The following is a 16,880-nucleotide window of genomic DNA, read 5'->3' as shown; positions in this document are numbered from 1 at the left end:
AGCCCCCTGGTCAGATGGGGCCTCCATGGTGGGTGGGGCTATGTCTCAGCCCCCTTGCCTGGGTAGGGGGTGGCGGGGGGGGCAATGCAGACTACTCTCAATTTCCCAAATAGGCTCTCAGGGTAGGAGGGGCCGGGAACTACCTCAGCCTTGGCTATGAATCGTCTTCTTGCCTGTGGATAGCGTGGGGAGCCTGCATGCTCAGTACTGGATTCGCTCGGGCTGGGGGAGGGGCAGGGCGGGGGGATCAGCTCTGCCATCCTGCCTCTTGAACACAGCTTCCAGGAGCTGTGGCCAGCCCCTCCCCTTCTTCATCACAGTCAGATCCCCAGGGCCTGGGCCCCAAGAGTCCCCTGCAATCCCCGTGGTGTGAGATCAGAGTAGGGGCTCCCACAAAGTGACCCACAATGCCAGGGAAGGTTGGCGATCACCCCTGGGGCTCCCTTTTCTGGCTGCAGGAAGTGGAGGTGCGGGGGGCACCTCTTGGCTGTGTGCTGCACTGGCCTGAGGGAGGGGAAATGGGGTCGCTGTGTAGCTGCTTCTCTTACCCCCTAATGCTGTCTGCCTTGGTCTCTGTGGTGCAGGGGGGGCTTCTGCCTCACCTCTGCTTCTAGGTTTCTCTCAGTGGTGTCTTGTCCTTGAATACACGTTAGTTGTTCTCATGATGGGGAGCAAAGTCAGGAACAACCTCTGTTACCGTCGTGGTGATGTCACTTTTACCATCACTCCTTAAAAGGTTCATGCGCCTTCTTGCACATCAAATGGCTCTTAGACAACATTTTAATGATTTCCGTGTAAACAAATCAGAAACATATGAATTAAATTTCCCTTAAAATATACACTTGTAATTAAGGGGAGAAGTGCTTGGCAAAGCGTGTTTTATGATTTATCAAACCCAACATTTGAAAAATAGGGTGAGACATCTGACAAACCCTAACCCAGCAATCTTGCCCATCCCCTACAGCAGCACACATACTCTGCTTCTGAGCAGGGGACCCAAGTCTGCCTCCCCAGACCTCTGCCCTTCCCTGGGCTTCTTAGAAGGACCCATTAGATTGTAGCAGACAGACTGACTCCGTGGGCTCTGTAGTGCAGGTTACGGTTCTCCCTTTCCCTAGGCCTGTTTTCATTTTCAGGGGCTGTGCTCCCCCTGCCCCCCCCCCCAATCACACACAGGAGAGCTTTGCAGTCTAGTCTGTCTGGCTGGGCACTCTGCTGGGTGAAGTCAAGAAGAGGAAGGGGTGGCCTAGGTCATGTCCTGCAGTTCAACCTTCTCCTACCTCTGCCAGGCAGTCCACCTCTCCCTGCTATCTCCCCCTTTCTGTCCTAAGCCAACATTTGGAGCCTTTGTATTTTTTGGGTCCAAAAATGTTTGCAGGACTGATATGCAGAAGCTGCCTGACTCAGCAGCTCCCCCCAGCTCACACAGGAACCTCGGGTTATTGAAATTATTAGGCCACGTGTCATGGAGGAAAGAGAGAGAAAGGCCAGCCAGAGAGTGGCCAGAGACTAGACTCTGGAGCAGGTTCTGGGGTCTCACGACAGTGGGGCCCTGTGCCCTGGCAGTGCCCAGGGAGACTCAGAGCTCCCTGACTTTACTCACCAGAGGAAGGCTGGTGATGGGGCTTGGGCTGAGATTCTCAGCCTGAGCAAAAAATTCCTATATCCCAAAGTGTCCAGGAAGTAACTGAGCCGCAGACACAGGGGATCCTGAGGAACCTGGTCCTTCTTCTCTCAGTGCTCATGTCCAGCTAGCTGGACTCCTCATCAGAAAATCGAGGTCTACCCTGTCATGAGCCTTCCTACCTGTAGGACCTGGAGTGAGTCAGATTGTGCTACTCTGACCTTTATTTTTTAAGATTTTATTTATTTATTTATTTATTTATTTATTTATTTATTTGAGAGAGCAAGAGAGAGAGCATGAGCGGGGAAGGGGGAGGGGCAGAAGACGAGGGAGAAGCAGGCTCCCCACTGAGCAGAGAGACCGACGCGGGGCTAGATCCTAGGACCCTGAGATCACGACCTGAGCCAAAGGCAGGCGCTTAATGGACTGAGCCACCCAGATGCCCCTCTGCTCTGACCTTTAGTTTCTTCATCTGAAAAACAGAGGCAAGGACACTGCCTAACCCCTCTCAATGATGCAGAAGTTTAAACCGACTAACTTCTAAAATTCGTGTTTTTCTTTATCCAGCCTAAAACTGCTGAGAAAGAAGCAACTCCCTCTGCCTCTCTTCTCCTGGGTCTAAAAATACTCAGAAGCTACAGATTTCTTTTCCTCCCCACTAACCGCCCAGCCAAATTACAGAGTGATTAGTGCTTACTATTATCTATGGGCACATTTGTAACCCATCACCTTTTCTATCCCACCATGATCACCAGGCCTTCTGTCTTGGCAGCAGCACTGTTATGTCACCGTGATGGGGAGGAGGAAGGTGGGGGAGCAAGGTGGGACAAGGAAGTAAGGGGAAAACCCTTAGGTTAGCAGCCAAAACCGTAAAAACACAGAATCACAGAATGCCTGTTTCTGTTCTGCAGCAGCTATGAGAGAAGATAGAAGCAGAGGCTTACCGTCCAAATTCTGGTCTATTTCCAGTTCTTGGGCTCCAAGCACTGGAGAAAAATGGCTCCCCATCTACCAGCCCGGAGGTGGCATGTGGTCCAGAGAGGACAGGATGAAAATGCCTGGTCGCCCTCCTTCCCCACCATTTTCCAAGCCTTATTCTCCAGCTTTCTTGGAGAGTCTGTGAGCCACCCAATGCCCTTTCAAAAAGTTTCTTTTCCATTTAAATCAGCCAGGATATGTTTTCGTTGCTTGCAAACCCCACTGGAACACTACAGCCAGGCTTGACTTCTCACAGCCCAGGAGGCACGGACGCTGGCATCCCCCAGCTCTTCCCCCCATCTCTGGAAAAGCCAGTCAGTAAAGGGCATGGTGCTTGGGACAAAGTGGGGCACCAGGTTGAACCAGCAGAGTCCCCTGCCCTCAGAAAACTCCAAGTGGAAAAGGAAAGAAAAAAAAAAAAAAAAGCATGTAATGCACTTCTGGAACAAAGCAATGCTAGAACAAAGGAATAAACCAAAGTCACATAACAAAAGAGTGAATGAAAGAGGTTTCCTGAGCTGGCTTTTGAGAAGAGCATTTGGGTAAGCAGAAAAGGGGAGGCAGGGATAACAGAAATGGAGAGAAATGGGGTATCAGGGAGGAAAGAGAAAGGTATACTGTGAACGAGAAGAGGGGCTCTCATCTGGGTGCACAGAGGTGCATGTGGGAATAAAGGGGTAGGTTTCATCACACATATACAAACACACATGCACAGATACGGACACACGCACACACATAGGTATGTGTTCATGTCCATGTATGCACGTGTGTGTGTGAATTTTACACCACTTCAGCCCAGGAAGTACTTAAAACCGAATTCAGTTTTATCTGAATCCACTGGCGGACCATCGACGGTCCTCGCACAAGAACATGCCCCATGCTTTCCTCATCGAGGCAGTGCAGTTGTCCACAGCTCCAGGGGCAGGGGCAGCTAGTCTTCACAGAAGTGTCACAGATAGATGGCAAGATGTCACAGGCTGCACTGAGCAGTCACTCAGCAAACATCTACTGAAGAGGTTTCGTGAAGAAGCTGCTGCATCGGGCACCACGAGGACCCTAAGACACAATTCTCAAGACTCTGGAGTGTGGCTCTTTGAATTCTCATGGTCAGTAGGCCGGCTGGCCCACGTGCCATGAACTCTGAAGCTCCAGCCTTTTGTAGTGCCTACGAGAAAGGCACCTCGAGCAGAGGAAAAGGCTGACCTGGCTGAACGGCCTGATTGCAAGGCCCAGCCAAGGAGGCGAAAGGCAGATTGCAGAAAACAGGTAGATTTTACCAGCTACATTCAGCTGTGACCAGAAGTTATGCCCAAGAGCACAGTGCACTGCAGCTCCTATAAGCAAATACCACACCACTCTGCTATGTACCCACTCTGCTATGTCCAAGCTGCCAAGAAACCATACTCTGTATTGGTTTCCTTTGTTGGGGCAAGATTTCTAACCTGGGAAGGGCACAGCCAGCCAGCGACCAAGCTCTGAGCACGTGTTCTGAGTACATGTCATCAATAAGTAGATCTGAGCCGGCGGGTCCTCTTAACACGAAATACATTTCTGCAGCTTGAAAAGAAAAAAGACTGTTTGAGGCTGGTTTGAATTAGGTGGAATGGAGACAGGAATTTTCCTGAAGTCCCTTCCTCTCTCCCTTGGGCAGCTACTCACTGCTTGGCAGAAACAAGACACAGCCCAGCTGACCATGACCCCACAGCCTAGCTGAGGGAGCACCGAGTCTGGGTAGGGGCGGTAGGCAGGCCCAACAAGGGCTGCTGAGGCTGACTTTACATATTACCCACCTCCATGGCTCAAGCAATCTATTAGGATTCTGCGAGCCTCATAGCCATGATTCTGCAGCCCATGTGACCAATAGCAGGGCTGGTCCCTTATGTGTTGCCGCCATCGAAAGGTACAATTATGCCTTTAAAGCTCAAGGTGCAGTTAAACCTCTATAATGGTGCTAATGGCTGGAGCAACCTTGAAGTAGCTGCCATATTTTAAAAGATCATTCTGAATTGTTTTATGTCTGAAATTGCTCTGTAAAATCTTGTTAATTTTTCATCTTCAGTTGAGAATGCATTTAATGGGGAGAGGATGGCTTTCTTCCAGCCACACTGCACAGAAGGGGCTTTCCTTCCTCGGCTGACAGGATCACCCTGGAGGACTAGGGCAAACTGCACTGGACGAGGTTGAGCTGAGCCCTCTGAGGCTTGGGTCTTAAGGGATCTGCCCTAAGGAAGAGTCCAAAGTGAAGATTAGGTCACAGGATACAGTCCAGTCCAGAGCCCACGAGGGACAGTTCAGATTGACATCTCTGTCTCTGAGAGAGAGAGAGAGAAAGACAAATATGTGGCTGCCCACATGAGCACATGGTCAGACTTCCTCCTTGGAGCTCCCACTGCCCCCACTGTCTATAACTATGGCCAGCAGGTGACACACAAGGCGTTCTACTGGTCTCATTACCTATCTGTTTCCCCAAATAAACTGTGGCCCTCTCGAGGGAGGAGCTGTGCCTGGTTCACCATGGGGTCCCCGACAACCATCAGAGCAGTTAACGGATAGGATGCTGCCTCCTCTGGATTTTAAGGATAGGTAACAGGTAAACTAGGAAGGGAGACGTTAGGGATCCAGCCACAAAAGACAAGCACGAGGGTTTCAGGCAGTGAGTTGGGAACTCTTTCATCATTGACCAAGCTCTTGAAACGGTGACCTAGAATAACTCAGAAATGCAATGTGTTTTCCCGGTATTTCCCAATAATAACAATGGCAGCTCAGATGCACTGTGACCAACTCTTGTTGCTAAGGCTGGGCACACATCACTCCATAGCCTTGCACTAACCCCAGAAGGAGGGGGTATCCTTATCCCTCTCTTACAGAATGGGAAACTGAGGCTTGGGGAAACAAAGTTACCAGGTCAGGATCACAGAGCCAACAAGAGGAAGAGTGGCACCCAAACCCAGAGCTCTTCTCTTGACCACTGCACTCTGGATATGATGCTGAAACTGAGTAGAGGGAGGAAACCAGCCCCCAATGGTTTTGTTGTTGTTGTTGTTGTTTGTATTTATTTTATTTTATTATGTTATGTTAGTCACCATACATTACATCATTAGTTTTTGATGTAGTGATCCATGATTCATTGTTTGCGTATAACACCCAGTGCTCCATGCAATATGTGCCCTCCTTAATACCCATCACTGGGTTCACTCATCCCCCCGCCCCCCTCCCCTCCAAAACCCTCAGTTTGTTTCTTGGAGTCCATAGTCTCTCATGGTTCATCTCCCCCTCCAATTTCCCCCCCTTTATTTTTCCCTTCCTTCTCCTAATGTCCTTCATGCTATTCCTTACTATGACCTCATGTTTTTGAAACCTCGACGGCAGACAATGGGGCAGTGTTTTACTTTGAAGATGCCTTGGCTTTCTGATTTATTTTGGGGAGGATGGCTCTTTGTTTACAAGCCTCCCAGGTCTGAAAAAGCAGAGCAAAATCCTACTCTCTGACGGTGAGGATAAGGAAGGCAACATCCTTCACTTAAACGCATTATTAACATCATCTTGTGTGGTTTAACCCTCACAACCACCCCATGCAGTGGACACAATTATTATCCACATCCTAGGTAGGTGGAAACTGCGGTCTAAAGAGACAAGGGGATACACCGAAGGGTACAGCCAGTAAGAGATGGAATGTGGGGCCAACCAGAGACAGTCTGAAGCCAGAGCCCCGTCCCTGGCCATGAGAATCCCAACTCTCACGGGCAGATGAGAATTTGGGAGGAAAGAACTGTAGAGTCTACGCGAAGGCTGGATTTGAGTGGATTCTACATTCAAGCCTGAAACAGGGGGCCCCATGGAGGTACATCCTGCTTTGTACTCTAAGAAAAGACCACAACCGATTCTGCCAGAAACCCGGGGTGGGGGGGCTCCCAAACCCATAAAAGCATTATAAGGAATGGGAGAGAATAGGGAAAGACTACAGCAGGGGTCAATAAACTACAGCCTGCAGGTCAAACCCAGCCATCTGTTTTGGTAGATAAAAAGTTGTATTGGCACACGGCCATAGACACTGATTGATGCAGTGTCTAAGGCCACTTTTGTGCCAGACCTGCAGAGCTGAGGAGCTGCAACAGAGACGCTATGGCCCGCAAAGCCTACGTTAGTTACTAGCTGGCCCTTTACCGGAAAGGCTTGCCAGCCTCTGGATTACCTGTTAGATTGCTTGATGCGAACACCAGCTGGAGCAACAGCAAGCCAACTCCAGGTAGAACAGGCACACCTCACCTATCCCCCTGATGCTCACACACCCAGCTTGTAATCGTATTTTTCAAAACACACACTCCCGCAAAGCACCCGGTGCCACCCCTCACGCCCCCTGCTCTCCACCCTCTAGAAGGAGCGGCAGTGGTGAGTCTTACCTTTGTTGTACATGTTCGTGGGCACTTGGACGTCACTCAGACTGATGTTCACAGGCAAATTATTAAAATGGTCATTTGGGGCTAAGATGAATTCCTTCCCCAGCTCCAAAAAATTCCCATCTTTGTCCCTTTCGTTTATCAGCACAGCATTGAAGTATTCATACTGAAAGAGAAAGTCAAAAAGCATTACTTGTGGCTTGGGACAGGACGCCGTGAGCTCAGACAGCCCTGGGCACATGCTGCGGGCCGTCCCCTGCACGCGTGCATCCTGCTTTAGTCAGGCAATCTCCTTTAGTCTCCCCTGTCGTCTGTGGCTGCTTCTGCACAGGCGTGATAGCACGAGATAAAAAATTCTCAATGTCATTAAATATTCTTCGAAACCTTAACGTAAGGAGCTACACAGTACTTCCTTATATGCCTAGAGAAAACTGCCCTAAAGATATTTTAATTCTTTAAATTTTGAAGACAAACCCTGCCCTTATGCAGCCTACATTTAGGCTGAAGGAGACTGGAAGTCAACAAAAAACAACAACTTAAATCTATAATATGTCTCATAGCCATACTTGCTACGGAAAATAGCAAAGCCGGGTAAGGTGGGGAGAGCAGCAGCAGAAGGGCTGTGGTTATATTCAGTGCTCAGGGCAGGTCTCAGTGCTGTGGGGACACTCACGCAGAGACTGAAGGACAGGAGGAACAAGCTGTGTGGGCATCCGGGGGGAAGCACTCCAGGCAGTGGAGACAACACAGGCAACGGGCCTTGGATGGGAGCTTGCTGCCACGTGGTGCAAACGGCTCTCATCATCATCCTAGTCATTGTCACTATCATCATCACCTAACATATACAGAATGCTTACTTTGTGCCAGACATTATTCTGAGTGCTTTCTTATTTATTTATTTATTTATTTATTTATTTATTTATTTATTGGGGGGGAGGGGCGGGGGAGAGGGAGAGAGAGAAACCTAAGCAGGCTCCATCCTCAGCACAGAGCCCAACGCGGCACTTGACCTCACAACCCTGAGATCATGACCTGAGCAGAAATCAAGAGTCAGATGCTTAAGCAACTGAGCCACCCAGGTGCCCCCTAAGTGCTTTTCATGGGCTCATTCATTTCTCGTAACAATTCTATGAGGTAGGTTTTGTGAGTATTCTCACTTCACCAATGAAGAAACTGAGGTAGAAAGAACTGATGTACCCTGTGAAAGATCACACAGCTGATGAGCAGAGCCAGAATTCGAACATAGGCAGTCTACTTCCAGAGTCTGCACTCTTATCTACTGAGCAGTATTCCAAGATGGCAAGTATGGTTGGAATTAGCAAACTGAGAATTTAAAACAACTATGATTAATATGCTCAGGGCACTAATAGAAAAAGTAGAAAACAAGTAAGAACAGATGGATAATATAAGCAGAGAGATGGATATTCTAAGAAAGAATCAAAAGGAAATGCAAGAAATCAAAAACACTGTAACAGAAATGAGGAATGCCTTTGATGGCTCATCAGCAGACTGGACACCGCCAAGGAGATAATGAGTGAGCCTGAAGATATGTCAAAAGACACTTTCCAATCTCAAAAGCAAAGAAAAAAAAAGGGAACAGAACATTCAAGAACTGTGGTACAATTACAAAAAGTGTAACAGATATGTAATGGGATTACCAGAAGGAGAAGAAAGAAAGGAACAGAAGAAATATTTGAAGAAATATTTGAAGTAATAAAGGCTAAGAATTTTCCAAAATTAATGACAAACACCAAACCACAGATCCAAAAAGCTCAGAGAACATGAAGTACATGAATATAAAGAAATGTACACCTAGGCATATAATATCAAACTGCAAAAAAATGAAAGACCAAAAGAAAATCTTGAAAAACCCAGAGAGGGGGGAAAAAATCTTACCTATAGAAGAACAAGGATAAGGATTATATCGTATTTCTCTTCAGAAACCATGTAAGCAAGAAGACAGTGGAGTAAAATACTTAGTGTTCAGAGAAAAGGCCCACCAAACTAGAATTCTGTATCCAGCAAAATTGTCTTTCAAAAGTGAAAGAGATATAAATACCTTTTTAGACAAATATAATTTGAAGAAATTTTGGGGGAGTAGATTTGCCTTGCAAAAAATGTTAAGAGTTCTTTAAGAAAATGAAAATGTTATAGGTCAGAAACTCTGATCTACATAAAGAAGACTGTTACAGCAGGAATAAATGAAAGTGAAATAAAATAATCATTTTTTATTCTTTTTTTATTAGTTTCAGAGGTAGAATTTAATGAGTCATCAGTTGCATATAACCCCCAGCGCTCATTACATCAAGTGCCCTCCTTAATGTCCATCACCGAATTATCCCGTCCCCCCCCAACCTGTCCTCCAGCAATCCTGTTTATTTCCTAAAGTTCATGTCTCTTCTTGTTTGCCTCCCTCTCAATTTTCATCTTATTTGATTTTTCCTTCCCTATGTTCATCTGTTTTGTTTCTTAAATTCCACATATGAGTGAAATCATATGGTATTCTTCTTTATCTGATTGATTTATTTCGCTTAGCATAATACCGTCTAGTTCCATCCATGTCATTGCAAATGGCAGGATTTCATCCTTTTTGATGGCTGAGTAATCCATTGTGTATATATATACTTCTTCTTTATCCATTCATCTGTCGATGGACATCTGGGTTTTTTCCATATTTTGGCTATTGTGGACATTGCTGCTATAAACTTTGGAGTGCATGTACCCCTTCGCATCACTATGTTTGTATCTTTTGGATAAATACCTAGTAGTGCAATTGCTAGGTCATAGGGTAGCTCTTTTTTAACTTTTTGAGGAACGTCCATACTATTTTCCAGAGTGGCTGCACCAGCTTGCATTCCCACAAACAGTGTAAGAGCATTCCCCTTTCTCCACATCCTTATATCAGACAAACTAGATTTTAAACCAAAGACTGTAATAAGAGATGAAGAAGGACACTATATTATAATAAAAGGATCTATCCAACAAGAAGATCTAACAATTGTAAATATTTATGCCCCTAACTTGGGAGCAGCCAAATATATAAACCAATTAGTAACAAAATTTAAGAAACACATTGATAATAATACAATAATAGTAGGGGACTTTAACACCCCACTCACAGCAATGGACAGATGATCTAAGCAGAAGATCAACAAGGAAATAAGGGCTTTGAATGACACACTGGACCAGATGGATTTAAAGCATTTCATCCTAAAGCAACAGAATACACATTCTTCTTGAGTGCACATGGAACATTCTCCAGAATAGATCACACACTGAGTCACAAATCAGGTCTCAACCAGTACAAAAAGACTGAGATTATACCATGCATATTTTCAGACCACAATGCTTTAAAACTTGAAATCAATCACAAGAGAAAATTTGGAAGAAACACAAATACATGGAGGTTAAAGAGCATCCTACTAAAGAATGAATGGGTCAACCAGGAAATTAAAGAAGAATTTTAAAAATTCATGGAAACAAATGAAAATGAAAACATAACTGTTCAAAACCTTTGGGATGCAGCAAAGGTGGTCCTATGAGGGAAGTATATAGCAAACAGGCCTTTCTCAAGAAACAAGAAACATCTCAAATACACCATCTAACCTTACACCTAAAGGAGCTGGAAAAAGAACAGCAAATAAAGCTTAAATCCAGCAGGAGAAGAGAAATAATAAAAATTAGAGCAGAAATCAATGATATAGAAATCATTTTCTTATTCTTAACTGACCTAACAGATAAGTTCATTCAAAATAATAATACAAACAAATTGTTGGGTGATTATAGTTTATGGATAAGTGAAATGAATTACAGCAGTGTTGGAACAAGAGCGAGGAACTTGGAATACTCTGTTAAAAGCTACCTATAGTACTCATGAAGTGGTACAGGGCTATTTGAAAGTGGACTTGAATTAGTTGTAAATGTATATATTGTGAACTATGAGGCAACCACTAAAATAATACTCAAAGGAAGTATAATTCATATGCTAAGAAAGAAGAAAAAATTAATTCATGTAAGATGCTCAATTAAATCCAGAGAAGGCAAAAAAAGAGTAAAAGACAGACAGGAAGGAAGGAAGGAAGGAAGGAAGGAAGGAAGGAAGGAAGGAAGGAAGAGAGAGAAAATCAACAAATAGAAAACAGGTACAAATATGGTAATATTAATCCAACTATATTGATAATCACTTTAAATGTGAATGGTCTAAATACACTAATTAAAAAGCAGAAACTGTAAGAGTAGATGAAAAAACAAGACCCTACTATATGTTTTCTACAAAAAACTCACTGTATATATAAAGAACAGATAGATTGGAAGTAAAGAGACAAAGAAAGACATACCATGCTAACACTAATCTAAAGAAAGTCAGAGTAGACATATTAATTTCAGACAAAGCAGACTTCAAAGCAAGGAAATTTATTAGGGAAAAAGATGGGCATCACATAATGATAAAAGGGTCAATTCTCCAGGAAGACATAACAATTCTTAACATGCATACACTAACAACAGAGTGTTAAAATATGTGAGGTAAAAACTGATAGAACTACAAAGAGAAATAAATGAATTCACTGTTATAGTTGAATACTTCAATACCCCTCTATCACTAATTGACAAATCCACCAAGCAGAAAATTGGGGAAAATATAGTTAAACTGAATAGCCCCATCAATGAGATCTAATTGACATGTATAGGATACTTCATCCAACAACAATAGAATATACATTTTTCTTAAGCTCACATGGAACAAACAGCAATAGATCATGTTCTGGGTCATAAAGCACACCTTAACAAATTTTAAAAAAATAGGAATCACACAATTTCTGCTTCTATATTATACCGGAATTAAACTAGACATCAATAACAGAAGGATAGCTGGACAAATCCCAAGATATTTGGAGATCAAAGAACGTACTTCTAAATAACAACATAGGTCAAAACAGAACTCTTGAGAAATTATAAACTAAATAAAAATTAAAATACAACTTACTAAATTTGTGAGATGCAGCAAAAGCAGAGCTTAGAAGAAAACTTATACATTGAACACATACATTAGAAAAGGAAAATAATTAATCATCTAAGCTTATACTTTAGAAAGCTAGAAAAAGAAGAGCAAATTAAATCCAAAATAACCAGAAGAAAAATAAAACTCTGTTTTATTTGCAGAGCAGAAGTCAATGAAATTGAAAACCGGAAATCAATAGAGAAAATGAATGAAACCAAAGTTGGTTATTGGAAAAGATTCCTTACAGTGAAATGATATAAAGCAAAATCAGCCAAGAGACCACATGGGATAAAGTCCCCAGGAATCCAGATTCAGATTTCCAAGAGTTATCTTCTGGTGCAATCACATAAGATGCATTAATTCTTCCAGCGATGAACTGTGACAACACATTTGAAATGCTGCCCACCAGGAGGCTTGATAAAGACACAGTGCTAAGGACATTTATTGGGGGGTGTTCATGTGACAACACCATTTACCAACGTAACCTCATTGAATTTATAGAATTCTACACCTAACAATTGCAGAGCACACATTCTTTTCCAGATCACACACTAGGCTACCAAACAAATCTCAATAAGTTTAAAATGACTGAAACCCACATAGTATGTTCTCTGATAACAATGGGCTAATTTTAGAGGTCAATATATGATAATGATATGAAAAATATCAATGATATCTAAGAAAATATGGTATCTAGAAAAACCCCAAAGATTTGGAAATTAAACAGCACACTACTTCATAATACATGTGTCAAGGAAGAAAATGACATGAGAAATTAGAAAATATTGTGAAATGGATGGTAATGAAAAAATCAATATTTGCCAGATGCAGCTAAAACCGAGTTTAGAGAGGGTGCCTGGGTGGCTCAATGATTAAGCATCTGCCTTTGGCTCAGGTCATGATCCCAGGGTCCTGGGATCGAGCCTCGCTTTGGGCTCCCTGCTCAGCGGGAAGCCTGCTTCTCCCTCTCCCACTCCCCCTGCTTGTGTTCCCTCTCTTGCTGTATCTCTCTCTCTGTCAAATAAATAAATAAAATCTTAAAAATAAAAATAAAAATGAAACCTAGTTTAGAGAAAATTTACAGATTTAAAAGCTTATAATAGAAAAGAAGAAAACTTTGAGATGAATAGTTTAAGATACTCCTGTAAAAAGATAGATAAAGAAGAGGAAATGAAACTCAATGTTTAAAGAAGGAATGAAATAATAGAGATAAAAGCAGAAACCATAAAAATAGAAAAAAATAATGGGGAAAAAATCAATGATATCAAAATTTGGTTCTTTAAAATGACGAATGAAATTTTAAAACCCTAGCTAGATTGATGAAGAAAAATGTAAGAAAGTACAAAATACTAGTATCAGGAATAAAAGAAGAAACAGCATTAGAGATCCTACAGATAATGAAAGGATAAGGAAATATTACAAACAACTTGATGCTAATATTTGATAACTTGAGTTAAAAGCCAATTCCTTGAAAAATAGAAACTACCAAAATGGACACAAGAAGAAATATAAAATATGACTGGTTCTATATATACACATAAAATTGAGTTCACAATTACTAGCCATGCTAAAACAAAGAGCTCTACGCTCAGATGCCTTAAATGATGAATTCTATCAAATATATAAGGAAAAAATAGAACTATCTTATAGGAACTCAGAAAATTAGAGAAGGGACTATTTCCCAACTTATTTAATGAGGGCAACATAACTCTGAATCCAAATCAGACATGAAAATTTTAAAAATTAAATTACAGGGGCACCTAGGTGGCTCAGTCAGTTAAGTGTCTGCCTTCAACTCAGGTTATGATCCCAGGGTCCTGGGATCGGGCCCTATGTCCAGCTCCCTGATCAGTGGGGAGTCTGCTTCTCCCTTTCTCTCTGCCCTTGCCCTCCACTCGTGTTCTCTCTCACTCTCTCTCTCTTTCTCAAATAAATGAAATCTTTAAAAATATATATGTTATACACCAATATCTCTCATTAACCTAGAGGCAAAAATGCTAATACAATATTGAATCAAATCCAACTATAATTAAAAGGATAATACATCATGACTAAATTATACTTACCCTAGGAATTCAAGGTTGGTTTATTTGAAAAATCAATGAACACAGTTCACCACATTAAAAGAATGAGGAAGAAAAAAATCACATTACCAAACCAATGCAGAAAAAACATTTGAAAGAATTCAACTTCTGTTCATCATAAAAGCTTATAGGAAATTTGACATAGCATAAAATGTCCTCAATCTAATAAAGAGCACCTTACAAAAAACCTATAGCTAATATTATATTTATTATGAAACACTGAATATTTTTTCCCTAAGATCAAGAACAAGGCAAGGATGGATTTACTAATTCTATGCAACACTGTACTGGTGGTCCTGCCAATTAGAGTAAGATGAATGAATGAATGAATGAATGAATGAATGAATGCCTTAGGAACTGGAAAGGAAAAAACTGTCTTTATTTGCAGACAATATGATTGTCTATATTGGAAAACCCTAAGGAATCCACATAATCTACTACAACTAGTGAGTTTAGCAAGGTCACAGGATATAAGATCAATATACAAAAATCAACTGTATTTCAATAGACTAACAAAGAACAGTTGGAAATTGAAATTGAAAGAACAATAACATTTACAATAGTATAAAAACATAAAATACTTAAGTACAAATTTTTAAAATTATGTGTGATACCTGTATACTAAAACCTACAAAGTATTGTTGTGAGAAATTTTAAAAGGTTTACATAGATGAAAAGAAATGCCTTATTTAAGAACTAGAGAACTTGGTATTGAGATGTTAATTTTTCCCAAATTGATCTAAAAATTCAATGAAATCCCAATCAAAATCTCAGTGGGCTTTTTCTAGGAGGTGCCAGGTTAATTATAAATTTTACATAGAAATGAAAGGGATCTAGAATATCAAAAACAATTTTGAAAAAGAAGAAAAAAGTCCAAGGAGTCACATTTCCTGACTTTAAGTCTTACTATAAATGTAATTAATCAAAACAGTGTGGTATTGGCATTAGAATAGACAAAAAGATCAATGGAGCACAGAGAGTCCAGAAATAAAGCCATACACATAGAGTCAACTGAGCTTCAGTAAAGGTGTCTACATAATTAAATGGGGAAAATATTTTCAACAAATTTTGCTGGAACAAATGACTAACCATATGAAAACAACATCCACACCCCTAATCCACAACACAGACATATTAATTCAAGATGGATGACAGAGTTTGATGTAAAAGCTAAACCTGTAATACTTCTCAAAAAAAAAAAATGATAAATATCTTTGTAGCCTTCAGGTAGGCAACGATTTCTTAGGACATACAAAGCATGTATGCTACATTGATAATTTAGACTTTAAAAAAACTCAAAAATCTTAATCATTAAATTCACTATTATTAAAGCAAATAGAAAAACCATTATTGAGGAAAAACAATTCATAATACACATCTGACAAATGACTTATACACAGAATATGTAAAGAACTCCTATAACTCAAAACATCAGTGAAAATAGAAGGCAATTGGGGCACCTGGGTAGCTCAGTCGGTTAAATGTCTGACTCTTGATTTCTGTTCAGGACATGATCTCAGGGTTGTGAGATCAAGCCCCGTGTTGGGCTCCACGCTGAGCATGGAGCCTGCTTAAGACTCTCTCTCTCCCCCTTCCGCTGCCCCTCCCCCCTCCTCTCTCTCTCCCCTTCTCTAAAAAAAAAAAAAAAAAAAAAAAAAGGAAAAAGAAAATATAAGGCAAAAGATCTGAACACCTTCCAAAGGAAGGTATTTGAATGACTAACATGCAAGCCAAAGAGTGTTCAACATGATTGGTCATCAGGGAAATGCAAACTAAAACTCCAACCAGATGCAATTTTACGTTCACTAGCATAACTAACATTAAAATTTCTGAAAATACTAAATGTTTGCAAGAATGTGGAGTAAGTAGATATCCTATACATTACTCAAGGAAATATAAAAAACTTTGGAAAACCATTTTGCCATTTCTTGTAAAGTTAAACATGTATCTACCCTATGATCCAGTAATTCCACCCCAGGTATCTATCCAATGGAAACACAGCCACAAAAATGTGGTGTGAATGGAAGCCCCATTCACAATAGCCAAAAACTAGAAGCCAAGTGTCCATCAACAGATGAAAGGATAAATAAATCTGTGATATATTTATATAGTGGATTATTACTCAGGAACAAACTACTGATACACTCAAAATATGGATGGATCCCACAAACATTTTGAGTGAAACAAGCCAGAAACAAAAAATGAACATATTGTGATCCCATTTATATGAAGTTCTAAACAGGCAAAATTATTATTCAGTAGTGAGAGCAATCATGGGTTGCTTCTCTGAGGGGAGGGGGGATCCATTTCAAAGAGACATAAGAGAACATTCTGGGTTGCTGGAAATGTTCTATTATCTTGATGAGGTATGGGTTACTCAGGTACATTCATTTGTCAGTACTCATTGAATTGTTCACTAAAGAACTGTGCATTTTACTACATAGAAATTTGTTTCAATAAAAAAAAATTTAAGTCACAAAAGACTTCAACTTTTTTAAATTATTGAAGCAAAAACTTTACAGAAACAAAACTCAGTTTAATAAATTCCACCCACAACTGTTTTTTAAAACATAATTTATTATGATATGACACCCCAAAACAAAAGAAATCACATCTTTCTGCTGAAACATGAACCAAGGGAACGCCCTACTAGGCAGAGACACCTTGACCAGCCCATGAACTGGTCAAGGAGGGGAAGGCCCCTTCTTCTGAAAGGCTCTGCTTTGTAGGAACACATCACTGGGGATTCTTCCCACAGCTCCAAGTTAACTGAAGTCTCAACCTTCCACAGACCCAAG

The 16,880-nt window shown here is 41.4% G+C and overlaps 1 protein-coding gene across 11 annotated transcripts in view; it reads right to left on the bottom strand.

Annotated features, from left to right (window-relative positions):
• The window catches only part of CACNA2D3 (calcium voltage-gated channel auxiliary subunit alpha2delta 3), a 960,286-nt gene that overhangs the window by 532,450 nt on the left and 410,956 nt on the right, over nt 1-16,880 (bottom strand). For all 11 annotated transcript variants that reach the window (XR_004300377.1, XM_032411506.1, XM_032411505.1 and 8 more), the window contains one exon: nt 7,003-7,165. Coding sequence is in view for 10 of the 11 variants with exons in the window: in XM_032411506.1 (XP_032267397.1) it covers nt 7,003-7,165 (163 nt within the window). In the remaining variant the exon portion in view is untranslated. The remainder of the gene's footprint in view (nt 1-7,002; nt 7,166-16,880) is intronic.

Source organism: Phoca vitulina, unplaced genomic scaffold, assembly GCF_004348235.1.
Source record: "Phoca vitulina isolate PV1807 unplaced genomic scaffold, GSC_HSeal_1.0 scaffold13, whole genome shotgun sequence".
NCBI lineage: Eukaryota > Metazoa > Chordata > Mammalia > Carnivora > Phocidae > Phoca > Phoca vitulina.
Note: the sequence above shows the minus strand (reverse complement) of the source record. Positions and strands in the feature narration are given on the sequence as shown.